We start from the raw sequence: 26,227 nt of genomic DNA, 5'->3' as shown, positions 1-26,227 counted from the left end.
TGTTGACCAGGATGGTCTCGATCTCCTGACCTCGTGATCCACCCGCCTCGGCCTCCCAAAGTGCTGGGATTACAGGCTTGAGCCACCGCGCCTGGCCATGAAGCTTTTTGTTTTTATTTTAATTTATATTTTTGAGACACGGTCTTACTCTGCCCCGAGGCTGGAGTACAATGCTGTATCTTGGCTCACTGCAGCTGTCACCTCCTGGGTGCAAGCAATTCTCATGCCTCATCCTCCTAGGTAGCTGGGACTACAGGCATGCACCACCACACGTATCTAGTGTTTGTATTTTTAGCAGAGAAGGGGTTTCACCATGTTGCCCAGGCTGGTCTGGAACTCCTGGGCTCAAGTGATCTGCCCGCCTCAGCCTCCCACAGTGCTGGGATTACAGGCATGGACCACCATGCCCAGCCTACTTTGAAGCTTTTAATCAGATTTTGGGGTAGGGGAGAGAGAAAGGCTGGTTGTTTTTTTTTTCTTTAAAATTATTATTATTATTATTATTTTTTGAGACCGAATCTCACTCTGTCGCCAAGGCTGGAGTACAGTGGCACAATCTCGGCTCACTGCAACCTCAACCTCTCAAGTTCAAGCAGTTCGCCTGCCTCACCCTCCATGCCCAGCTAATTTTCCACCCACCTCGGCCTCCCAAAGTGCTGGGATTACAGGTGTGAGCTACCACTCCCAGCTGTTTTTTCTTTAAAATTACATATATTTATGTTAAAAAAAAAAAAAAAAGAGCATGAGTCCATTTAAGCAATAACATGTTAATGTGGCAAAAGGAGGCCCACAAGTGACTGACATTTTGGCCACACTGGCATGGACTGTGCACTCCCTCCACTCCACATAGGTGACCAATGGGAAGTCTTATTTGTGCCTCATAAGTGTGTCCAGACACAGCTGGCCATGCGATAATGCAGAGCACACATCTGCTGAAGACACGGTTGCTAAGCGTCAACCGAGTGCCAGTTGTCAGCCCAGATTCCTTGCCCTATAGGAGCTCCTACTTCTGGAAGAATGGGATGAGCAGAGTCTGTTACGCTGCAGTATGACATGGGTGGCACTAGGGAGTGATCACAGAGTGCTTTGGGAGGGCCACGCAACCCAGCCTGGGGTGGAGGAAAGGTAGTGGTCACCAGAACTGAGTCCTGAAGGCCTGAGAGGAATTAGCCAGCAGAGGAGGGAGGTGAGCGGGCAGAAGGTCAGCACATGTCCACAAGCCACCTTTCTGGTATAGATGTGTATTTCCAGCTGTTGTCATTTTCCCTTTGCCTGAAGGACTTCCTTCTACATTTCTTGTAGGGTAGATTTCTTGGTGATGAATTCTTTCCACTTTGATATCTGAAATATCTTTAGTTCATCTTTGTTTTGGAAAGATATTTTTGCTGGGTATAGAATTCTAGATGGGCATTTTTTTCTTTTACTACTTAAAAGACAATACTCCACAGTCTTCTCACTTGCATTGTTTCCAACAAGAAATCTAACGTCTTATCTTTGTTTCTCTGTAAAAAAAAGACATGTGTCTTTTTTGTCTCACTGTTTTTTGAGATTTTCTCCTTGTCACTGGTTTTGAGCAATTTGATTATGATGTACCTTAATACAGTTTTCTTCATGTTTCTTGTGTTTGGTGTTCACTGGGCTGTTGGGTCTGTGGATTTATTATTTTTATCAAGTTTGGAAATTTTTCATTCACTATTCAAATATATTTGTGCCTTCTCTTGTCTCACTTTTTTTTTGTTTTTCTCATCTTGAGACAGGGTCTTGCTCTGTCTCTCAGGCTGGAGTGCAGTGGCACGAACACAGCTCACTGCAGTCTCAACCTCCTGGGCTCAAGTGATCCTCCACTTCCTCAGTCTTGTAAGTAGCTGGGACTACAGGCTTCAGCCACCACATCTGGCTAATTTTAAAAAAAATTTTTTGTAGAGACAGGGTCGTGCCATGTTGCCTAGGCTGGCCTTGGACTCCTGGGCTCAAGCAATCCTCCCACAGTGCTAGGATTATAGGTGTGAGCCACTGTGCCCAGCTCATCTCACTTTCAGGAACTCTCATTGCATGGAAATCAGGCTGCTTAAAGTTGTGCCTTAGCTCACTGATGCCTGTTCACGTTTAAAAATGATTTTTCTGCCTCTGTTTCATTTTGGGTAGTTTCTATTGCCATGTCTCCAAGTTCATTAATCTTTTCCTCTGCAGTATCTCTTCTGGCACTGATCTCACCCAGCGAATTTTGATCCCTGACATTTTAGTTTTCCTCTCTAGAAGCTTGATTTGGATTTTTTCTTTTATCTTCCACTTCTCTACTTTTGAGACTTATGGAATACAAATACAAGGGCTACTTTAATGCTCTTGTCTGCTCATTCTCATATCTGTTTCAGCTCTGGCTCAGTTTGGATGGCCTGATCTTTCTCCTCCTTCTGCATATTTTCCTTCTTTGCATGTCTGATCATTTTTTTATTGGGTACCAGGTATGATCAATTTTATCTTCTTTTTGGGTTTTAGATATTTTTGTGTGCCCGTAAATAATTTCAAACTTTGTTCTAGGATGCAATTAAATTACTTGGAAACAGTTTGATCCTTCCAGATCTTGCTTTTAAGATTTGGGGGCAGCACCGGGGCAGGGGTTGCCCTGGATGAATCATTCCTCACCAGCAAAGCCAGCGGCTTCTGAGATCCTACCCAATGCCCTGTGTATCATGAGTGAGCTTTCCCAGCCTGGCTGGTAGGGACATACGCAGTCCTGTGTGAGACACAGGCACCATTTTCTCTAGTTATTTGGTGCGGTTCTTTCCCAGGCTCAGGGAGTTTCCGCCCTTACGTGCACTAGCAGTGGTCTATTGAGTACCAAGGGGACCCTCCACAACCTCCACAGCTCTTTCTCCATGCAGCCTTTTCCTTTCTGATTCTCTGTCCTGTGGACTGTGCTCCTGGGTCTCCCCAGGGTCCTAGCTCTGTCTTCCCAATTCAGGGATCCTACAGGGCTCCACCTACATTTCCCTCATATTAGTCAGCTCAGACTGTCATACAATAGCAGAAACTTTTTCTCACTGTTTGGGAGGCTTGAAGCCTGAGATCAGGGTGCTGGCAAGTCCAGTTTCTGATGAGGGCTCTCTCCCCAGCTTGCAGACGGCTGCCTTCTTGCCGTGTCCGCCCATGGCCTCTCCTCTGTGCTTGCATGGAGAGGGCACTCCGGTGCCTTTTCCTCTGATAAGAACACCAGTGCCGTCAGATCAGGGCCCCCTCTGAGCTCATTCAACCTTAATTAATTACCTCCTTACAGGCCCTGCCTCCAAATACAGTCACACTGTGGGCTAGCACCTCTTTTTCATATGAATTTGTGGGGGACACACTTTAGTCCATCCCCCGTGCCCACAGTCTGGAAGCGTCAAAGGCAGTACGCTGGGGGCAGTCGCAGGGGCCACCTCGCTTGTTTCCTGTGTCTCAGAAGTCATTGTCCTTCACTGCTTGATGTCCAGTGTCCTGAAAGCTATTGTTTCATAGTTTGGTTTTCCGGGTGTTTCAGGTGGGAGAGTGTATCTTAAAGGCTACTTTTTTAAATGATAGGCTGTGAGCATTTCATCTGTGTGCGTGTGTGTACTTTGGTTTGTATATTATTATTATTATTATTATTTTTAAGACAGAGTCTTTCTCTGTCCTCCAGGCTGGAGTGCAGTGATGCCATCTTGGCTAACTGCCACCTCTGCCTCCCAGGCTCAAGCAATTCTCCTGCCTCAGCCTCCTGAGTAGCTTGGATCACAGGCGCACACCACCACACCTGGTTAATTTTTGTATTTTTAGTAGAGACATGCGTTTACCATGTTAGTCAGGCTGGTCTTGAACTCCTGACCTCGTGATCTGCCCGCCTCGGCCTCCCAAAGTGCTGGGATTACAGGCATGAACCACTGAGCCCGGCTGTATAATAAATTTTTTTGAGGCAATACCTTCATCACTGAAAGCAAAACCTATATAAAGCCAGACTTACAAAGATTTGCCAGAGATTTGCTTCACTTTCGTAGAATCCAAGGCAAATAACCAGGCTACAGAATCTTTAGGGTCAGGTAAAATTCAGCCTGTGTTTCAGCAGAGGCCAGGGCAGCGTTCAGCCTCCCCACACGTCCTTGCGGTGCCAAATCACTTTGATGTCTGCTGATTGATTTCAAATTGCACAAATATATACCTTTCAAAGCCATGGCCTCCAGGGGCAGCGTGAGATATATTCCAGGTGGGTTGACTTTTAATCAATACGATGACAATATTATCTTGTTTAATTTGTATGATGGTGGTTTTAAACATCAAATCAAGCCATTTATTATGTCAAATAGAAGATGAAGAGCCCAGGAATAAAACTCTCCTGACATCACTTCTGAGCATATTTCACTTCCGTGACAGGCCGTCATGATTGGGGACGATATCGTGGGTGATGTCGGCGGTGCCCAGCGGTGTGGAATGAGAGCGCTGCAGGTGCGGACCGGGAAGTTCAGGTCAGTGCCAGCTGGATGCACTCATTCACCTTCCTTCCAGGGGATGGCCACGTTCTCATTCTGTTTTGTTTTTCAAAGTAAAGGGAGTATTCTTTCCAAATCAAAGAGCCGTGTGTGGGCATTCACCATGTTGTATGTAATGGACCTCTAAGAACAGGGCTGGGTGGTCTTGCGTAGCAGACAGTGATAAGGTAGAGTGGCTTTTGATACAGGGTCTGAGTTTTGAAACGGTGTGTGGTGCAGAGAGAAGTAATTAAAGGCACTGTTCGTTGTGGCGGCCGCCCGCCGGGGAGCGGGGAGAATCTGTGCTGCTGTCCTTTCGGCAGTTTGAGCAGACCCTGCGCTGTGGCAGTTACAGCTGTGTAGCTGTCCAGCCCCTCGGACAGCCTAGCTCTCTTGTGTTCACCTTCTCCACCGGTGACAGACAGCCTGGAGACGACACGAGGGTGCTCAGGGGTGCTCTGGAACAGAACCCCCATCTTGAGAAGAAGCTTGTGTTTTATTTGCGGGGTCTAAAGTCTGCCTGGTCTGGAGCAGCCGCCAGGTGTTGGGAGCTCCGGGGCATGTGAAGGGCCCCGTGGTGCCCGGGCTCCAGCCCGCTTTGTTGTCAAGAGGATCTTGGACATCAGAGTGTCATCTTGCCTTATGTTCGATGGTTATGATTGTGGCCATTCAGAGAAAGTACATCTTTGTAGATGCTGGGGAAACTTGGTTGAAACATGGTTACCTGGAGTACTTGGATTTGGGGCAGGGGCAGTTGCATTTGTTCTGAGAGGTCTGCTTAGGCAGGACCAGAGAAGACAGAGCAGAGGGCCCGACCATCGCTCTGAGGGCCCTCCTGCAGGTTAGGGACCGTGGCTGAGTGCAAGGTGAGTGAGGAAGGCTCAGCATACCTGGGTCCAGGGTCAGGAAGTTGGTCCCTTCCAGCCACCTCCCAGACCCTTCCAGGCTTGGGGGTCCCCATGGAGCCTCTGGTATGCGTGACATACGGGCCTTCTTTCTTCCTTGAAGTTTGGTTTCGTGGCTCCCTGTGGTGAGGCCTGGCCTAAGGGAGTGAGGGAGACACACTCACAAGCCACAGGAACATGTTTTCCAAAAGGCCAGCCAGGGGCCCCCAGGTCCCCTTTCCTGCCTTTCCTGCCAAAGTGGCAGAGCCTGGTCCTGCTGCTGCTCCCAGTTGAAGGCTCCCCACTGACAGTGGACCTCAGGGACCTGTAGTTGATGTCGGGTGCTGCCTGGCATCAGCCATCAGGAGACCAGCCCAGCTCATATCTGTGACCCGTGAGCACAAGTGACTCCTCCCTGCTTCGGAACACAGCGGTGTGGCTTGGCAGAAGGTGGAGAGGGAGGGAGAACCATACAGCGTTGTGCACTGGGCTGCTTCCGGTTCCTTGGAGGAAAAACATGTCTGTCCTGCATGCCACCTCAGTTGGGGCCAGCCTAGGCCAGGTAATCCCTATAAACTGAGAATCCCCCTACAGCCCACGAATGAGCAGGTGGCCATGGGGGAGCTGTGCCCACCCTACACCAGCAAGGGTTGGTGCTTTTCGGATTCCAGTTACCTGCATGCCGTTTAAAGAAGAGTATGGGGTGGGCATCCCCATGACTGTGTCTTCCAGAGAGAGAAACTTTTTTTTTTGAGGTGGAGTCTCCCTTTGTCACCCAGGCTGGAGCGCAGAGGTCCAATCCTAGCTCATTGCAATCTCTGCCTCTCAGGCTTAAGTGATTCTCCTGTCTCAGCCTCCTGAGTAGCTGGGACTACAGATGTGCGCCACCACGCCTGGCTAATTTTTATATTTTTAGTGGAGATGGAGTTTCACCATGTTGGCCAGGCTGGTCTTGAACTCCTGACCTCAAGTGATCCACCCACCTCAGCATCCCAAAGTGTTGCGATTACAGATGTGAGCCACCGCACTTGGCCCCAGAGAGAGAAACTATCAATGGTTTGCCAAATCCTTCCACACTGCCTTCTCTGTGTAGATAAAGACTGGTAATATTTTGGATTTTTCTCTTTTAAAAAAAAATGAGATGATATTGTATTGCGGCCTCCTTTTTTCTTGAACACTGTTTTATAGCATCTTTCTACAAGCATCTTCATCTTTTTTTTTTTTTTTTTTTTTTTTGGTAAGTTAATAAATTTTTTTTTTTTTTTAGGAACAGGTGGTTTTGGGTTATATGGATAAGTTCTTAAGCGATTTCTGAGGTTTTGATGCACCCATCACCTGAGCAGTGTACACTGTACCCACTATGCAATTTTATTCCTCACCCCTCCCACCCTTCCCTCCCCAGTCCCCAGAGTCCACTATATCATTCTTACACCTTTGTGTCCTCATAATGTAGCTCCCACTTAGAAGTGAGAACATGTGATGTTTGCTTTTCCAGACCTGAGGCACCTCCATTCTTTGAGGTCTGCACCTCCATCCAGGTTGCTGTGAATGCCATGATTTCATTCCTTTTTTATGGCTGAGTAGTATTCCATGGTATATGTATACCACATTTTTTTCTTTTTTTTTTTTTTTTAACTTTTAAGTTCAGTGGTACATGTGTAGGATGTGCAGGTTCATTACATAAGTAAACATGTGTCATGGGGTTTATTGTACAGATTCTTTCATCACCCATGTATTAAACCTTGTACCTGTTAGTTATTTTTCCTGATCCTCTCCCTCCTCCCCTCTCCACCCTCCAGTAGGCCCCAGTGTGTTATCCTGTGTGTCCATGTGTTCAGATGCTATAGGAAAGTAATCAGTTTAGTGCCAGGCACACAGCAAGCCCTCAGCAGATGGCCAGGGTGGGGAACATGTGTGGCCACTACCATGCATGTCTGCCTAGCTCCAGGAATGGAGTCACCTGCCTCAGTTGAAGAGAATGGGACTTAGCCTGTTTGTTCCTAAAGAGATTTAAAATGTCAGCTCTTTGGATGCGTTTGTCGGGATGCAAGTCTGCCTTTGTTAACATGCAGGACAAAGGGAGAAGGGTGTTAGCTTGGCTAAGGTGGGGACTGAGTCACTAAGGGAGACCATACGGGCATCAAAGGTGGTGGGGCTTTGTGTGTGTGGGTGTGCCCTGGTTAAAGGGATGGGAGGTCTCCCAGCCACTGGCAACAATCTGGACCTGCCCCTGCCCCTGCTGCAGAAGGGGCATAGCTGCTGCCCCTGGAAAGCTCACCTCAGTGCCGAACAGGGCTGTGCTGACTGCCACAGCTAGTGCTGCCCCTCGCAAAGGTGCCAGAGGGCTAGGGGTGGCCCCGGAAGGGCCAGGTGCTGTGTCAGACACAGTAGCTTCAAGCCGCAGGGGGTGACTCATAGCTCGTCCAGTGAGACGTGCAGGAAGTGTAAAACACACACTGGATTTCAGAGACTGAGTAGGGAGAAAGGATTTGAAAGAGCTCCTGAATATTTTTTTATATTGGCTACGTGTTGAAATGCTGATATTTCGTGTTCATTTCACCCCTTTATTTAAACTTTTGTAAATGTGGCTACTAGAAAAGGTTCGCTGGCCTCTGCAAGGGTGTTGGTGGCCCCAGGTGGCAGCTGCCCTCCTCCTGAACCGTCCCCTTCTCCCTCCAGATGGCACCCTCGGTGCACGGATGCACTGGAGCGCTGGAGGAGCAGGGGGCCCTGGATGAGCTGGGCTGCGGAGCCTGATGGGGCCTCGCTCTCTGGAGGGCCGTGTTGGGACTGGAAGTGCCTGTGTGGTGCTCCCTGTGGATGTGTGGCAGGCCCAGCAAACAGCCTCTGGAGTCAGCCAGGCACCCTGCCACTGGGCCAGAGTCCCTTCCCTCCAGGACATGCCCCCAGCCAGGCTCTATGAAGCAGCACCTCACCCTTCCGGGGCCACCCCCAGCCCTCTGGCACCTCTGTGAGGGGCAGCACTAGCTGGGCAGTCAGCACAGCCCCGTTCGGCACTGAGGTGAGCTTTCCAGGGGCAGCAGCTGTGTCCCTTCTGCAGCAGAGACATGTTGTCACAACCCTGTGCTGTGCCTCTCCTCTCCAAGGAGAGAGACCTTCCAGGAGCCAGTGAGCACTGGCTGGGTCAGCTGGGCATCGGGCGGCCTTCCAGGCTCCGTCCTCCATTGGTGGCCCTGGCCTAGCCTTGGCTGAATTGGGAGAGTGAAGAGGGAGGGGCAGTGGCCTTGTCCTGGGCCCAGGTGGCAGAGAGCCCTGTGGTGAGTAGATGCGCCCGCACTTGGTTTGAGGCCAGGGCAGGACGGGGAGGCGGTCCAGGCTGGGCTGGTTGGCCGATGGGGGCCGTTCAGCCAGTCCTGCCAGCCACTGGCACCAGGAAGGGAGGGAAGCCGGAGGGGCCTACTGAGGCCTCCCACTGGTTCTGAGCGGGGTGTGCCCTCAGTCAAGGTCTTCTAGTGCGGGGCATGTACAAGTAGACACACATGTACACACACGCACACACGATTGTATTTCTGAGGCAGCCATCCGGAGTCTGAGAGGCGGAGAGGGGCTGAGGATTGGGATTTGGCTGCTCTCTGGCGGTGGGATTTCCCTGTCACCGTGGGTGTATCCATTCCTCTTGCTTTCTTCCACTTTTCTTATAAACTGGCCCAAAGAGAGTGCAGCCTCGGGTTGGGAGAGATCGCCATGTGGCCTTGGCTCCAGAGGGAATGTTTTGCAGGGCCTGCTCCCCAGGAAAGCGTCATCCTGGTGAGGTTTCACAGAGGCTGGATTGGGACCTGGCCACCCCCAGTTCCCTGGGCAGGTACTTTTGCCTGTACTTTTCCCTCCTGGAACGTCCTGCCCTTGGGACACATTCTGCAGCAGCCACAGGGCCAGGCTTCACTCCAGGACCCAGGCAGGGCCCCGTGTTTGGAGGCGGGGCCCAGTGGGTAAGCGCACTGCTGCCCATGCCCCCCAGTACTGTCGCCCCTCCTTGCTTTCTTGCCTGTCAAGGCAGCCCTCGTCTTCCTTGAAGGATGGACTGGGCTGGAACACTGTGTCCTCCCATTCTGACAAATGAATGCAGGGAAGGGACATTTTGCCCAGTTCCGAGGTACCCTCTCTGTGCTCAGTGGCGAAGGAAGAGCCGCTGGCACGTCTGAGCCGCAGACCCTTCCTGCCCCATGTCTCCCCACCAACCCCGTCTTCCCATGGACATGCCAGAAACCAGGCAGTGTCACCTCTCGCCGTCCGCCATCACTCTGTTCCCTGTTCCACGCCACATAGCGCAGCCACCACCCTGTTTTCTGAGCACAGACAAAGGTGCCACTGCCTGAGAAGCACCCATGCTGGTCATGGAGCTGCTGTGTAAATAAACCAGCTACGCCAAACTCGCCTTGGGTCTTCTCTTACTGTTTACCCAAGGCTGGCAGATGTTTTATAAGCCAGAACATTCTCGACAAACAGTTTGCCCTTCTGAGAGGGAAAGTTTCCTGGACTGGGATTCCAGATGTCCTGAAAAGTCCCTTCTAGCTGGGGTCTCGGTGATGAAGGGGCTTCCCCCAGTGGGGCGGCTGGCCGATCTAGGATTCCGGCCGCCTTGCACCACTCTGGACAATGAGGGGCTGCAGGGCTGCGGTGGGTGGGTCAGGAGGGAGAGTGCCCCCACGCCTGGCCTTTGACCTTGGAAGCGCTGCCGTCAAAGCAGCACCTTGTCCTGGGTCTTCCCAGACTTCACAGCGACTGACATCACAGTGTTTCCTGTTAAGAGAAGGCTGTGGATTCTCTTTGGAACACGGCAGATTTTTCTTCTGTGCCACATGGAGTGTGAGGGAAGGAAGTGAACCTGGTGTTCACTTTTCAGCAGTCACATGTCAAAGTGAGTGGCTAGCAAGGGGGGGTCCAGGCTTTGGTGGCCCTGCTCAGCCTCCCAGGAGTCAGGACCCTCCTTTTGTCCTCGTGTGTAAACAGACCAGCCAGGGCAGTCCGAGCCAGCCCTGGCAGAGAGAAAGGGCCAGTGCTGGGCTTGGGAGCTCACCCCAGGTTTCTCAGGTACTCATCCTGTAGTGCAGGGAAGGGCAAGGGAACAGGCCTGTGGAAAAACCCACCGTGCAGGGAGTCCGTGCATCCCTGACATCCCTCAGGTGGCCCTCTGGTCCTGCCCGGGAGGGAGGCTATGGCTTCTGGGGTGTAGGTGGGCACTTCTGGACTCAGAGGCATCACTTAGTGCACCTTAGGTCACACGGAAGGGGACACGCCCCAATTTAAGCCTGTATACTTTTTTCTTTTGTCTCTTTCTGTAGCAGCCTTATTGAGAAAGAATTCCCATGCCGTATAACTCAGTGGCTTTCATGCATTCACAGAGATGTGGAGCCGTCACCACAATCAATTTTATAACATTTCATCACCTCAAAAAGCCTCAAATCGTTTATTATTGGCAAAGCACTCCCCGCATTCCACCCAGCCCCGGACAATCACTAATCTACTTTATGTCATACTTTTTTTTGTTTGTTTTTGTTTTTGAGGCAGAGCCTCACTGTGTCACCCAGGCTGGAGTGCCGTGGCTCGATCTCAGCTCGCTGCAACCTCCTCCTCCCAGGTTCAAGCGATTCTCCTACCTCAGCCTCCCGAGTAGCTGGGAATACAGGTGCGCACCACCACGCCCGGCTAATTTATGTATTTTTAGTAGAGATGGAGTTTCATCATGTTGGCCAAGCTGGTCTCAAACTCCTGACCTCAGATGATCCGCCCGCCTTGGCCTCCCAAAGTGCTGGGATTACGGGCATGAAAGTCTGGCCTTATGTCATACTTTCATTTTAAAAATGTAAAAAATAATTGGCCCAGGAGTTTGAGACCAGCCTGTGCAACATAGTGAGACCTCATTTCTGTGAAAAATCACAATTAGCCAGATATGGTGGCACCCACCTGTGGTCCCAGCTACTTGGGAGGCTGAGGCAGGAGGATCTCTTAAACCCAAGAGGTCCAGGAGGCTGCAGTGAGCTGTGATCATGCCACTGCACTCCAGCCTGGGTGACAGAGCAAGACCTTGTCTCAAGAGGAAATTTTTAAAATTGTGATAAAATATATATAACATAAAGTGTGCCATTAAACAATTGTGATACTGCGTGAATAAAATTTGAATGCGCGTCATAGCGAAAAACAAAGCGAACACTCTGAGGTCGAGAGCTAGGAGGCTGTCAGCGCCCCAGAAGGCCTGGTCTCTGACTGATACGCCCCGTCCCACTGCGGGCACAGTGGCCATAGTGGCTGGGTCTGCTTTGTTCTCCCACATGGCCACTTCCCTCCAACACGGCTCTGGCTCTTCCTGCTCTGAGTTTTATCCAAACGGAATCCCACACTGTACCGTTGAACTGTGGCTGATTCATCACGTCCTCTGTGGCTCGAACACCCCCCTTTGCCCATCCCTTGGAGAGGACATCTGGGTGGGTCCCAGTTCGGCCTATCTGCACAGGCTGCCAGGAACGTTCTGGTTTCTGTCTCCTGCACACATGGGCACGAGTCCTTCTGGGGCAGATCTGCTGAGAGGCGGTGGTGCTGGGTCATGGAGAAGCGTATGTTCAGCCTGACCACATGAGGCCAGACGGGTTTACGCCCCCACCATGCGGGACCCTGTCGCTCCCCGCCCCGGCCATCACTGGCTGTTCTGGGAGGGAGGCCCGTGTGCCTCCCAGTTTACGGTCCTGGGAGCTCTCTGGGCATGGTCAGCACCTGGCAGTCCTGGACATTGGGCCTCCTGGGAGAGCGGGGAGGAGACCCGAGGTGGAGGTGGGCGTGTGAGACGAGGCTGGTGGGTCCACGCGGCTCAGCAGGTGAAGCTGGGGTAGACACCCTGTCGTGGCCCCCATGGCTCTGTCTGGTTGGGGCACTGGGGCTGGGGAGACAGGATGAGGAGCTGTCACCCTTCTGGTACCTGACCCTCATTAGCGTTCTTGGTGCCTGACCAAGACTGCTTCGTGTCCAGGGCAAGAGGGGAAAGATTTTAAAACCTGAACTCTCCTGCTGGGCTTCGCGCGGCCAGTGTGGTAACCAGTGGGCTGGGGGTGGTGGGCTCAGGGCTGAGGAAGGGGGTCCCAGGTGGAGGCTGGGAGGTGGCCACAGAGTGAGGCCACAAAGCCTGGGGTTGGCCCAGAAGGTAGGACCCCTGTAGGCCGCCTCCCGGCCCCAGGAATTCGCGTCTTGGGAACATGCAAGTCTCTCCAAGGTCCTAGAAGGCTCTGGAGTAGTGGGATGGGGTTGAAGGAGGGTCCGCAGGGCCCTCTCATCTCCCCAGAGCTGCTCAACCAACGTCGAAAGGCACATGCTCTGGGCCTGCTGCTCACACTGCTCTTCTCCCGAGACATTCCCTGAAGCGTGTTCCCAGGAGCCGCAGGGGGATAACACAGGCGTGCCTCGTGGCAGGGCCAGCGCTCACGCTCACACACCCGGCCTTGGCTCACCTACCCCCCGAAACAGCCCAGAGAAGGCGCTCACCTTCTTACCCCGACAATTTAGATATGCAAATGGAAGCTCAGAGAGGTGGAGTAACTTGTTCAAGGCCGCACAGCCTGCCAGTGTGAGTTGGGATTCAAACCCACCTCTGCCTTTCTCCAAGACCTGTGTCCCTGAACCTTCTCAGGTCACCCCCCAATTAGCCAAGTCCTGCCGGAGCTCTGAGCAGGGGCCGAGCCTCACGAAACAAGAGTAGCCAGTGTGGGGGTCACAGGGCTGGTGAGCTCCTGCCCTCCCCCGCTTCGGCCCCCTCCTCACACACGACCTGCTGCTGAGCTGGACGTAAGCAGGACCTGGCTTTGGGGGCTTCTGACCTAGGGAAGGCCCTGAGGTCGGTCACTTGACTCTACCCACCCCCACCTGAGGGCCTGGCAGAGATGTGACAGGTGACAGCCCCAGGAGTCCCATCATTGCTGCCTTTGTGGTTAAAGTCCACTGAACCCAAGTGCTCTCCAGTGTATGGGGGAGGGTGGGAGGGGTCTAGGCAGGTCTGGGCAGCTGGCCGGGCCGCAGCAAGCAGGGGAGGAAGGGCCCTCAGTGAGCCTGCAGAGGAGCGGTGGCCACCGTCCTGGCCGGGCTGACCGCCTGCCCAAAGTGCTGTCTAACCTTAACCTGAACCTGGGCCACTTGGGTTCTGCTGGATGTGCCCAGGGCCCAGAGCCTGCCCGACGCAGCCGCCCCATGAGACCTGGAGTCCCAGCTGAGTCCTCTCGCTACCCCAGGGCTGGCCTCTGCCTTTCTGCTGCTGCGCTGCGGCTCGGTGACGAGGCCAGGGCTGGAGGCACTTACTGCCCAGGGCGGGGAGGGCGTGTCCCCCACAGCATCCACCGTTGCTGCCGCGTTCTGACCATCAGGGAACCTGCATTTTTCATCCTTTCATTGCTACATGTCTTTCAGCCTGGAAAAGTGAAGCAGGAAGGAAAGGGGCCCCGAGCCCCGACTCCTGCCCTTGCAGACGCAGCTTGACATAGTTCTCATTTTCAACCATCTTGCAGCAGTGGTTGTATTTGTGCACAGGTTCCTCTGTGTCACGGGTGGGACCCAGGATGTGAGCCCCGGATGTGGACCCAGTGTGCTCCTCTAGTCCCGTTGTCCTCAGGTTGGGGACAGCCAGGGACAAGGTCCCCACTCCAGCCTCCAAACATAGATCCAGGCTGGAGTGCCCTGCGCGCAGGCCCAGCCTGATGGCCCCGGGTCTTTCTCTGACTCTGCCTGTGCCCAGGGGCTGAAACCAGAGTAGCAGGGAGACAGAAAAGCCCAACCACACCCTCTAGAGCCGGAGTCCAGCTGCACAGAGACCCCAAGAGGTGTGCGACCCAGTCCTCTGCCGCGTGCTAACCATGTAAACTCAGACGTGGTCTCTTTGTGCTTTTTTTGTTTGTTTTTTCTTTTTGAGATGGGGTCTTGCTCTGTTTCCCAGGTGGGAATGCAGCGGCACCATCATGGCCCATGGCAGCCTCAAACTCCCAGCCACAAGGGATTCTCTTGCCTCAGCCTCCCAAATAGCTGGGAAACAGGTATACGCCACCACACCCAGATAATTTTTAAATTTTAAAAATATTTTTGTCTCCCTGTGTTGCATAGGCTTGTTTTGAAATCTTGGGCTCAAGTGATCCTCCCGCCTCAGCCTCCCAAAGTGCTAGGATTACAGGCGTGGGCCACTGCGCCTGGCTTGAGCACGATCTTCACCTCGCTTGGGTCTTGGTTTCCTCATGTGTGAAGGGGGGCTGAGCCCCAGCTGTGTGGGCTGGACAGGAGCAGGTTAAGCTCGGCCCCTAGGGTGAGGGCGCGCCATGGTGTGGCCTCTGCACCCCGCGTGGCGTACTTCCCTAACGGTGTCCATTTGGTCTGTCCTGCTAGACTGGGCTGGCGGGACAGACACCACCTCTGTGGTGCCCTCCACCCCATGGGTGCAGTTCACCACAAGGTCATGGTGGCTTTCTGGGGCAGACTTGACCTTCCCTACTGCCTGCCTTTTTTCTTTTCTTTTCTCTTTTTCTTTTGTTTTCTTTCCTGGAGTCTCGCTTTGTCACCCAAGCTGGGGTGCAGTGGCACGATCTCAGCTCACTGCAACCTCCACCTCCTGGGTTCAAGTGATTCTCCTGCTTTAGCCTCCCAGGTAGCTGGGATTACAGGTGCATGCCACCACACAGGGCTAATTTTTGTATTTTTAGGAGAGATGGGGTTTCACCATGCTGGCCAGGCTGGTCCCGAACTCCTGACCTCAGGTGATCCACCCGCCTCAGTCTCCTAAAGTGCTGGAATTAGAGGCATGAACCACAGTGCCTGGCCTTCCCCACAGCCTTTAAAATCTCGATGGTCCCCCTTTGCCCACAGCCTGTCCTCTATTAGCTCCCTGGTCCCCATAGATGTTTACTGAGCACCTACTATGTATGGCCAGGCACTATTGAGGATGTGGGGATGAAGTGAATGTGGTTGTTCTTCCTTCCAGGGAGGGAGATTCAAGACGCCCTCCTGATGCCTGGCTGGCCTCCCAGCATCACAGATCTCTGCTCTGCTGGTCCCCTGGAGGGACCTGGGCTACCTCATAACACTCCTGTAAGAATAAGAGTTATTTTTTATGGCACAATCGCACCTGCCCTGGGTTTGTGAATTTGGGGGATTCTTAAAAAGGAAAACCACCTGGTTTTAAAAACAGAAACCCACCCACGCACCCACCACTCCCGAGCCTGCAGAGCTCCCGCTTGACCAGGGCCCCTTCTCACGGGCGAGGGAAAGGTGCTGAGAATAGGCCTCCTAGTGAGGAACCTCCAGCCAGCCTGTCAGTGGCACGGAGGCTGCGCTCTGACTGCGGCGTCCCCCACATCTGTCCTCATTACTAAGCTTCGTGCAGGGAGTGCTCTGCACTTTACAAAGGTTTAATCCAGGAGCTCAGGGCCAGGGGCTCCATGACTGTAGACTCAACACAATCTCCTGGGCCACAGCCATCCATGCCGGGGAAGGACAGTGGACCGTGCCCTGTGCTCTGTCACAGCGTCCCCCTCCCCGGAGACATGCAGGGATGGCCTCGTTTCGTGCCACACTCACATGGGGGCCATAGACCCTGGCTTATACACACACATACACACACACATATACATGCACACACGCTCTCTCTTTGGCCAGGGGGAAGAGCAGGATCCCAGCTGCCCCAGCGCGGGAGGGGTGCAGCGAATCAGTCCTGCAGTTGCGGCGTGAGGGGCAGCCCTGGCACTCTGGTCTTTGGCAGTGTGGTCCCAAGTGGGCGCGGCTGGGGAGGTGCCTTGCCACAGGGCCCAGGCCACCCACATGCTTCCCATGAGGCCATCCAAGCCCGCCTGCCCTGCATCAGAGAGGACAGCCCCCCAGCCCCTGCCCTGCAGGGAGGGAGGAGCCTGGTGAAGCCGGGAGTGGTGGGCAGGGGCCAGCGAGGATCCCTAGGCCCCTAGGGCAGTGCGCATCCGGCTTTCTTGAATACCCACCTGGCATCCTCCCTGCCGCCTCTTTCCTCCCACCCCACCCCTCCTCCTGCGTCCCACCCTGGTGAGGTCTCAGGGCTCACTCTCATTTTCTCCTCCCCACACCGCCTGCTTAGGCCACGAGAGGGCGCCCTGCTGCCGGGGACAGGACAGGCCAGGCCTGCTGGAGCCAGGCCGATGCATGCACAGCCACAGAGCTCACCTGAGCCCACGTGTGCTCACCAGGGGCCCCATGCCCTCATGTTCCCATATCCGCACATGCACACGCCAGGTCCCACGGGTTCTCAGGCCCAGGCCACACACTCACAGGCGCCCACTCTCACACTGGCCCCATACTTCATACACACACACACACGCTGTCATACCCAGCTCCCCCAAACCCCAGGCCGTACACATGGGCCTGCTCACACCCCGCTCATTCCCTCGCAGACGCCCCCGTGCCCTTGCGCCCTCATGTGCCCTCGCGCCCTCATGTGCCCTCTGCCTCCTGCGGCCCTGGAGGCTCCGGTTCCGAGAACCACGGGGTTGCTGTATCGACACCTCCTCAAGCCTGCCCACCCCCCGGGACACCAGCTCTCCTCTGCTGCACTTCACAGGCGCAGACAATGAGCATGGAAAACACCATGGCTCACAGGGCCGAGGGCCACCATCAGAGTCCTGCAGCCCCGCAGTCCCACGGCTTGAAGCAGGAAGAGGGGCCCAGGCAGCCTCACCAGCCCATCCTCCTTGTCTCCCTGGCACCTTCTCAGAGGCCTGAGAACACGCTCCGGGTGCTGGAGGCCTCCCAGTGTTCCCTGCGCTCCCCCCACCCACCAAGCTTCCCTCCTGCCCATCCCACCTGGAGCCCTCGTGCTGTCTGTGCCCTTCACCTGTCCCGCCACCTCTTCCTCAGCCTGCCATGTCCTCAGGGCCTTCCCTGGTGATGGAATTCCCGAGTCCTCCCAATCACAAGGGTCTGAGGAATCCACTGTCCCCTCACCCCCCAGCCCTTCTCAAGGCCATGTGCTAATCCCGTGCGAGCTGGGGTGGGGGCTGGCTGCCGTGCCAAGCTCATTTCTGTTATACCCAATACATGGTCTCCCCTCCAGAAGAATTACCTGGCACTCCCTGGAGTTCCCACAGCCTTCTCGTTTTCCAATCATTTTTCAGATTTCCAGAATAGAAAGAAATCCCATAAGCCCTTCTAGACACAGACCCCATAATTGCCAATTATTCCGTGAACTCCTCTAGAGAGAGGAAGACCCGTCCAGGGCCGGGCAGCTCTGTGGTCTGTCTCTGCACTCCACCCTGGGGCACTTCCTTGTCCTCACCTCAGCGCTCAGAGATTGCCAATTTTGAAGGTTACGAGACAGTCATTTTGTGGGATGTCTTCTCAACGATGCGACCCAGGTGGCGCATTTGGGGCTGGAATGGCGTGGAAGTGGTGCTGTGCCTGCTCTCGCAGGCCCGTGATGTTGGCTTGCCCAGATACTGGTGATGTTAACTTTCACCTCCTGTTTAATGGCGACCACATAATGTTGTGTTTTTCCCCTTTGTGACTGATACATGTTTGTGGGGAGATGCTTTGAGGCGATGCGAAGTCCCACTTCATCCGCCAGTTTTAGTGGTCCTTAATATTTCTTGTTTGAATTATTTATCTGATGGTCGCCAAGTAACTGTCATTCCTCCTTATATTTGCTCCTGGCATCTTACTTTAAAGAATAAAATTCTCTTCTTTCCACTGATTTATGTATGCCAGCACGGGCTCCTGGCTTCCCATGTAATTCAGCGGGTTATCATCTGTTAGCCGTCATCACTGGGATACTCCGAGGGTCCCGACACGGACACTGGCAGCCCCTCCAAGCTGGCCCTGTGTCCTTTGGGCAATCCTCACCATTCTTTGAGCCCTTCCTTGCTTTTTGGCACAAAAAGATGTTTCAGGCTCATTTGTTCTATCTTTACTTCAGCCCCAGAATCAGCTGTTTCTCTAGGGAGCCTCAGTTCCTTCCAGTGGTCTCTGGGCATTGCTGCTCACGCCCTGGGCAGTGGACAGAAGCAGGAAATGTGGGCATAGCATGCATGCAGGCATGACACACGCATGTGCCCGTGCTGACCCGGCCCACCTGGCCTGCCCTAAACCTCGAGCCCACACCAGTGTGTCTGATGCCAGCCCAGCAGCACAGGGTCCCTTCTCACCTCGTGCCTTTACATGTTCACGCCTCCCTTCCATCCTCATTCTCTCTCCATCTGCTTATTGCCCCATGCCATGTAACCCAAGTCCCTGACCTTGCCTGTGGTGGACACTCGGCGTTTGTTAAACTGAGTAACAACAGTTCTGTCTGCCGGGCGCGGTGGCTCAAGCCTGTAATCCCAGCACTTTGGGAGGCCGAGGCGGGTGGATCACGAGGTCAAGAGATCGAGACCATCCTGGTCAACATGGTGAAACCCTGTCTCTACTAAAAATACAAAAATTAGCTGGGCATGGTGGCGCGTGCCTGTAATCCCAGCTACTCAGGAGGTTGAGGCAGGAGAATTGCCTGAACCCAGGAGGTGGAGGTTGCAGTGAGCCGAGATCACACCATTGCACTCCAGCCTGGGTAACAAGAGTGAAACTCCGTTTTCAAAAAAAAAAAAACAGTTCTGTCTACTGGGAGACGTCTTTTCAGCTTCCCAGACCATTTCTGCATTTGTGGTTCTCATCCAAGCCTCGTGGGTAGGCATAGAAGGTCTTCTCTGTTTTCCAGGGAAGCTGCAGACTTACTCAGGGTCACCCAGCTGGCAAGGGTGTTGCGGGACAGTGCCAGCATATCTGCCCCAATTGTCCCTATGGCCCCTATGGAAGATTAGCCAAATGGTGGCAAAGTGTCCCAGGGAAGGGGCATTCTGGGATGTCCAGGTGCTCGTCTGGGCTGGGACTACCACGGAAGGACTTGTACTCTGGAAATTAGAAGAATCCCAGGTTCAAATCTTGGCCCCACTGCTTGCTGGCAGGAAAACTGCTGAGCCTGAGTTTTCTCGTCTGTAAAATGGATTTGTTTTGGATTTATTTCTTGGGTATCCTCAGTGCCTTTATTAGAGGAGCTGTGTGAATACCTGACTGCAGGAGGAAGTTCAGGGAAGGGAGGGGTGGAGTGCCAGGGGCATCCCGGCCTGGGGCTGTCGGCCTGGCCTCTGCAGGCACCTGAGATATTCCTGAGGGCAGATTCAGCAGGGCCTATACTCCTGGATAGAATCACAGGCATATAAACTGAGACCATCGAGGGGGCCGCTTGGCTTGGGAAACTCTACCAGCGACCGTGTGCTCTGATTTGCAAGCTGCACCCCCCAGAGTGGCAGTGCCACAAAGTGGCACTGCCTTCACTTTGTGCGGGGTGGAGTGGGGTGGCGGTAGAGGGTGGATGGATCTTGGCACCCAGAAGTTTGTGTCCTCAGATGGGGAGGGGAGAGCGTCTGCCCAAGCATAGCGTCAAGGCTTCCCTTGCTGCCTGTGACCTTGTGCCAGTTGGTGTGGCCCGGGCAGGGTGTGGCACGCCTTGGGGACCAGCCTCTCCCAGAAGGATAGCTGCTTGACTGGAAAAGTTGCCTTTTCATTTAAATAAATAAAGGTCAGGGCCTACAGCATGGCGAGGAGGGGATGGCTCTTCTCTGCCTCTGTCTTCCCTTGCCTCCGTGTGAGTGGACAAACCCCTGTCCTTGCCCAGGTGGCTGCTCCTGCCACTCGCACTGCATCCGAGACACAGCCCAGCTTTGCAGGCGCCTGCCGTGTGCTCAGCTGTGTGCAGGGCGATGAGATGTGCAAGACCATGTGGCCCCAAGGGTCCCGCAGTGCAGAGTCCCCAGCCCAGCACTGCACCCCAAGCGTGTGCCTAGGGTGACTCAGGAGGACTCGGTGAGATGCAGAATGCAGGGCTGAGGCGTGGAGGGGGCGCAGGGGCTCAGGGCCATCCCATGAGTCGGGGTTCACTGGGTTGGAGAGACCACATCTGCCCTGCTCGATGCCCTGCCTGTGCAGGCTCTAACAGCAGAGTTTGGGGATTGGGGTGAGAGGTTCAGGGGGCTGGAGGGGGGAGCTCGGGGACAGTGGGCCGGGCAGAGCAGAGCCTTTGCTGCGTCAGAAACCCCTCGGAGGCCCTAGGGCTTGGTAAGTGAGTGTGAGGCAGGAGAGTGCCACTGTGAGGGCCGCCTACCATCGCAGAGAAGGTGCCCTGCGTGCCACAGGCTTGGCGGCCCCTGCCAGGAATTTGGCATCGCTGTCTTTCCTCCAGTGCTGGGGAGCTCAGCCCCCAGAGGCAGGTGCTGGATTCTTTCTCTACCACCGCAGGGCAAGGGGCTTGTCTTTTAGTTTATTGTTTTAATCTCCTGTATCTGTGACCGTGCAGAGAGCCGGCAGCAGGAAGAGGGCACCACCGGCTCCTTGGAGGCCGAGGATGGCTTAGACGGGAGGGCTGGGGCTCTCAGCCTGACCAGCCCTGGCCCAGGGCCGGGGAAAGGCCAGGCTTTGGGGTGGAGGGCAGGGGATGAGATCTTGGAGCCACCACGTAACGGTGACCTGCCTGGGCGACTCCACCCCTGCATGCCTCCTTTCCTGTCTGGAAAAGCGGATCGTGTGAGGGCCTTGCAGAAAGCTCCAAAGCTGGGCAAGGGCCCCTGGGGACAGGCGAGCTGCCATGAGCACCGGTCCTTCCCTCCTGTGCCTGGTAGGTGCCTGAGCGCTCTCGGGGCTTCGGGCTGGGGCACGGCTGCAGCGAGGACGGCCCTGCCCAGGCTGGCGCTGTCGGTGGTGTGGCTTTGGCTGACACGGGGCTGGGAGGATCTCATTGACTTGACTGTATAAAGTAGCAGTGAGGCCTTACAAACAGTTCCAGGCCTGGAAAGGAAAGGAAAGGAAAGACTGATGGAATCTGGCATTTTCTCAGGTGTCCTAGACTCCACCTGAAAGATTTCTCCATGGGAAACTTTTCATCCTGGGTCCTTGGCGCCTATTGTTAGAGCACACAGGCCCCGGGGCTTCAGTCTGGAGGTGAAACTTCGCTCGGCTGTGTGGCCATAGCTGGTTACTTAACCTCTCTGTGCCTCCGCATTGCCACTGTGGATGGTGATAGCAGCACGTATTCTTCCTAAGGTTGTTGGGAAAACACTGACTACCACAGCGACAGACATGGGACCCCCTCCACCAGAAATTGTTCCGTGAGCCTGTTTACCCACCAGACATCTGCATGAGATGGAACTGACATTGTCCTCAGTTTGCAGAGGGTTGAGTAACTTGCCTAGGATCGCACAGCCTTTGAATCCCGGGAGCCCAGCTCCGTCATCTGTGCCCTGAACCACTCTGCCACGTGTGGCGCTTACTGTTGGTTCCGTTTGTTTCCATGCTGTTTTAAGTTAGTCCTGTGGTTTGGTTTGGTTTTATTTTTAAGACATGGTCTCGCTCTGTCACCCAGGCTGAAGTGCAGTGGGGCGATCATAGCTCACTGCAGCCTCGACCTCTGGGGCCCAAGTGATTCTCCCATCTCAGCCTCCCAAGTACCTGGGACTGCAGACACATGCCACAATGCCTGGCTAATTAAAAAAAAAATTTTTTTTGGCCGGACACGGTGGCTTACGCCTGTAATCCCAGCACTTTGGGAGGCTGAGGCGGGTAGACCTCAAGGTCAGGAGATCGACATCATCCTGGCCAACACGGTGAAACCCCATCTCTACTAAAAATACAAAAATTAGCTAGGTGTGGTGGTGTGTATCTGTAATCCCAGCTACTCAGGAGACTGAGGCAGGAGAATCACTTAAACCAGGTAGTCAGAGGTTGCGGTGAGGAGAGATCACGTCACTGCGCTACAGCCTGGCAACAGCGAGACTCCGTCTCAAAAAAACAAAAACAAAAACAAAAACAAAAAAAAAAAGTTTATTATTATTTTTTTTTTTTGTAGAGACAAAGGTGTTGCTATGTTGCCTAGACTGGTCAGGAACTCCTGGCCTCAGGTGATTCTCCCACCTCAGCTTCCCAAAGTGCTGGGATTAGCCTGGCATGAGCCTCCATGCCTGGCCTAATCCAGTGGGTTTTTCAGTCGTGCTGGCCTTTAGGGGTGGATGCTGTGAAGACCTGCAGGCCAGGGGCCAGGAGGAGACGCTCACGCCTGTTGAAGGAGCACAGAGCCTCAGTGCTGAGGGAGCAGCCGCGTCCGGCTCCGCAGGCTGTGCGCCCCGGAGCCCCAGCTCTGCTCTGCTCCCTCAGGGGAACTGGGGAGACCAAGGTGGGACTCCTGGACCTCCCCTACTTCAGACAGAGCAGCTCTCATCTCTTTCGGGCTTCCTGGCAGGATTCGCCTGGGGTGGGGTGGGAGGTTCTGCTGCTTTAAAACTCCTGGAAGGCTTGAGAACCACTGATCTCCTGTCCTGTTACAGGCAAGGAAGCTGGGGCGGAGCAGGCCTGTGAGGCGGAGTGGGGCGCCGGCCGCGGTCCTGGCTGTCCCCCCACCCCTGCGCATGCTGCAGCCTGGCCTTGCCACCTTCCATGGGCCTGGGCCTGTCCTTGTGCCTGCCTCAGTACCCTGCCCAGAGGCCTGTGGCTCAGCGATGCTGCCCGCAGCTAGAAGGCTGCCCTTGTTTTGTCCTGGCAGGAGCCTTTGGGAGGGAGAAGGGGTTGACCTGTCTGGAACCAGGAAAGAGGAGCGGCAGTGTCCCAGTAGACTCCTGCACTCCTGGATGGAAGCTCCGGGGCTGGCCCATTGTTCCCGCCCCTCTCCCTGCAGCCTGGGAGAGCCCCCAGCCTGGTGGGCCAGGGCAGGGCATGGGCAGGCCAAGGCTTTGGGCTCCAGGCAGACCAAGCTGCAGGGACCCAGAGTCCCTGCTTTGTGTCCCAGAGCGAGAGTAGAACCTCCCTGAGGGCTCTGTGGGCCAGAAGGCTGGGGAGGGTGTGTCCAGGGATGGGCAGGGCAGGGCTGCGAGGTTAGTGAGGGGAGGGGTGCCTGGTGCCATTTTGGAAGGGATCCCTGAAGGCAGGAATCAGGACAGATGCCCCCCCACCCCATTGGCAGAAGACCTCTGGGATCCTGATATGCTTAATAAAACGAATTCCCTGCGGTAACACCAACCCCAGGGAACCAGACAGATCGGGGAGGTTGGCTGGAGCTGTGGCTCCTGGTGGGCTGTGCTGGAAGCTCTCCGAGGTCCCTTTGCTGCTGAGAGACGGAGGGATGGAGGCCTGGCTCTGCTGTAGGATGCCAGTTGCCAGGCTCCCCAGCCTCTCCAGCAACAGAAATAATAAACACAGCATATATAAACCATAAAAGTAGCAGCCATCTTTTCAGAAATAATCTAGCACTTAGAATGTGAAAGGGAGCATCCAAGGACTTTTCTTCTTATACAGCAAGCCTGAAGGTAAACATTGCCATCTCCAGGTTTTCAGTAAAGAATTTGGGAATCGGAGACATTCACTGCAACCTGGTGCTCCCAGAGCCTGGCCGACTCCAGCACCAATGCTGGCAGCCCCACCTCGCTCTCCCGGTCTCCCTGCCTGCCCTGGCCGCCTCTCAGCTGCCTTGAGAGGTCCTGGGAGCATGGTGATTGTGGGTCCATGTGGCCCAGTGAGTTGTTGGGTGTCAGGGCTCTGCCCATGTGCCTGAGAGCCTCCTTGTTGCCAGAAGTTGCTGGATTGGCGGCTGTGGGTGGCCTCATGAATCAGGGCTGAGAGATAGTGGGTGTCTGGCGGGCCCAGCCTGGAGCAAGCTGTGCCATCAGCTATGCGGGGAGGCTGGAGGGACTGTGGAGACTCCTGCTCACTCCCCAGCACCAGGCCTGCAGCAGACACCTTGAGCCCCAAACTTCCCAAAGCCCCTCCCCAGCCCCACAAGATGGTGTCTGAGGATGGCGCTCATGAGTGATGGCAGCCAGGCAGTCCCCACGGGGCACCCATTCTCAGCTGTCCCAGCTTCTCAGACGAGGAAACTGAGGCCAGAGAGCCAGGCAGCTGGTGCAAAGGCCAGCCCAGGAGCTGGCTTTCCTGTTTCCTGCTCCTGTGCACCCCACTGCAGTACCCGGGGCGGGCCTGGGCCGATGATCCCCGAGACCTCGGAGCTTTAGCGGGTGTGAGTAATTTGGGCTGCGCAGACACAAGCTGCAGGCTTGAGTCGCCCCGTTATGAATGTGTGCAGTCTGTGCCCCTGTCATGTGCTGCCACAGGGCCCAGCAGTGATGCTGAAAGCGGAGGACACAGCCAAGGGGCCAAGGTGGACAGGAGACCTTCTGGGGGGTTGGCGGTGTCCTTGACCCCTTCACTCTGAGTGCTGCTCCAAGGCACTGCCATTCCAGTTCCCCCTCCCCAAGCCTCCCACCCAGGCCCAGCCACCTGCTGGGTCCTCCCATCTGCAGGGGTCACCATGTGGGGTCACCCTGCAGGACTCGCTATGTGGGGCCACAGGAGCCTGCTGAGCACCTCCCCACTCACGGTCAGTCTCCCTGGGATCTGTAAGCCTCCCTGAACCTGAGCAGCTCCCAGCCTTGCCGCTGCCTTGCCGCTTCCTGGCAGTGTGGTCTCCTGGGAGCCTTCTCTCCGCCCCGTGGGCTGTTTGGTGTGAGGAAGGGAGGCCTGATCCCATGGAGCATCTGCACCGCCCACTCCAGCGGCTTTACCGGAGCAGCTGGCTGTTCGTTCTGAGCTGTTCCACCTTGTGCCTGCCTGAGGGGAGACAGTGGACAGGCCACCCTCCCCTGATGATGGGGTGCACCCCCTGCCCGCTGCGGCTCCACACGTGGGGGCCACGCACCATGCCCTGGGCGTGTAGCTGCCACAAAGAGTGCTGCTGAGACCCGGAGGAGATGGAGGATGCAGTTGTGTTGCCAGATATTCCATTTGTTTTGAGACTCACATGCCTGGGAGAATCCTAGGAAATTTCTGGCTGCTTCCCTCCCATCCCATTTTGCAGAAAAGTAAGACCCACAGTGGTTTCTGACTTGCCCAGAGGTCGTAGCTGCTTGGACATTTGTCCTCAGAGCCCAGGTTTGCTGGCCGGCGCAGGGCCCCCACAGCCACTCAGCTCCCGCAGCCGCGGTGTGACAGAGGAGGGAAGCACTTCTTTGGGTTTGTGCAGCCTCCCCCGACATTTCAGGGCACTTCATTTCTCTAAATATTGGAGGGGTTGAATTATTTTTAGTTCAGCCTCAAGGGATCAGAGAATCAGCTTGCAGCAACACTGGCAGATGGGCTTCTAGTGGAGGGTGGTGATTCGGGGCCTCTTATTGAGAGGATCGGGTGATTTGAGGAAATGTGGGATATCCTGAGGCATACCAGAGGACCCCCAAGTTTTTCTTGTGGCTTGTCTACCATCAGGAAACCAAAATGATTCCCCTCATCCTGCGTTCTCCAGGGTGTGGACCTGGAATACTTAGGGGAGGCAATGACCTATTTTTAAGATGAGCCCAGCTCTGGAGCTGCTCACCCAAGGCCACTTCCTGCTCAGGGCACTTTGGGCCTCAGTTTCCTTATCTGTAAAATAGACAAAGTTGGCCGGGTGAGGTGGTCCATGCCTGTAATCCCAGCACTTTGGGAGGCCAAGGCTGGCAGATTGCTTGGGCCCAGGAGTTTGAGGCCAGCCTGAGCAATGTGATGAAACCCCTCTATTAAAAGTACAAAAATTTGGCCAGGCGTGGTGGCTCATGCCTGTAATCCCAGCACTTTGGGAGGCCAAGGAGAGTGGATCACTTGATGCCAAAAGTTTGAGACCGTCTCTACTAAAAATACAAAAATTAGGCGTGGTGATGTGCACCTGTAATCCCAGCTACTTGGGTGGCCGAGGCAGGAGAATCACTTGAACCTAGAAGGTGGAGGTTGCAGTGAGGTGGGAGCGCGTCACTGCACTCCAGCCTAGGTGACAGAGTGAGATCTTGTCTCAAAAAAAAAAAAAAAAGTACAAAAATTAGCCAGGCA

General features: G+C 54.7%; 1 protein-coding gene across 2 annotated transcripts in view; it reads left to right on the top strand.

Annotated features, from left to right (window-relative positions):
* LOC108282091 (phospholysine phosphohistidine inorganic pyrophosphate phosphatase) overlaps positions 1 to 26,227 on the top strand; it is a 152,300-nt gene that overhangs the window by 53,875 nt on the left and 72,198 nt on the right. Inside the window, exon 6 of one of the 2 annotated variants that reach the window (XM_017497857.1) lies at positions 4,384 to 4,475. In XM_017497857.1, the coding sequence (XP_017353346.1) occupies positions 4,384 to 4,475 (92 nt within the window). Of the gene's footprint in view, positions 1 to 4,383; positions 4,642 to 26,227 lie in introns of those variants that run through there. The other variant, XM_017497856.2, reaches the window with a different exon arrangement.

The sequence above is a fragment of the Cebus imitator genome, unplaced genomic scaffold, assembly GCF_001604975.1.
Source record: "Cebus imitator isolate Cc_AM_T3 unplaced genomic scaffold, Cebus_imitator-1.0 Scaffold235, whole genome shotgun sequence".
NCBI classification, from domain to species: domain Eukaryota; kingdom Metazoa; phylum Chordata; class Mammalia; order Primates; family Cebidae; genus Cebus; species Cebus imitator.
Note: the sequence above shows the minus strand (reverse complement) of the source record. Positions and strands in the feature narration are given on the sequence as shown.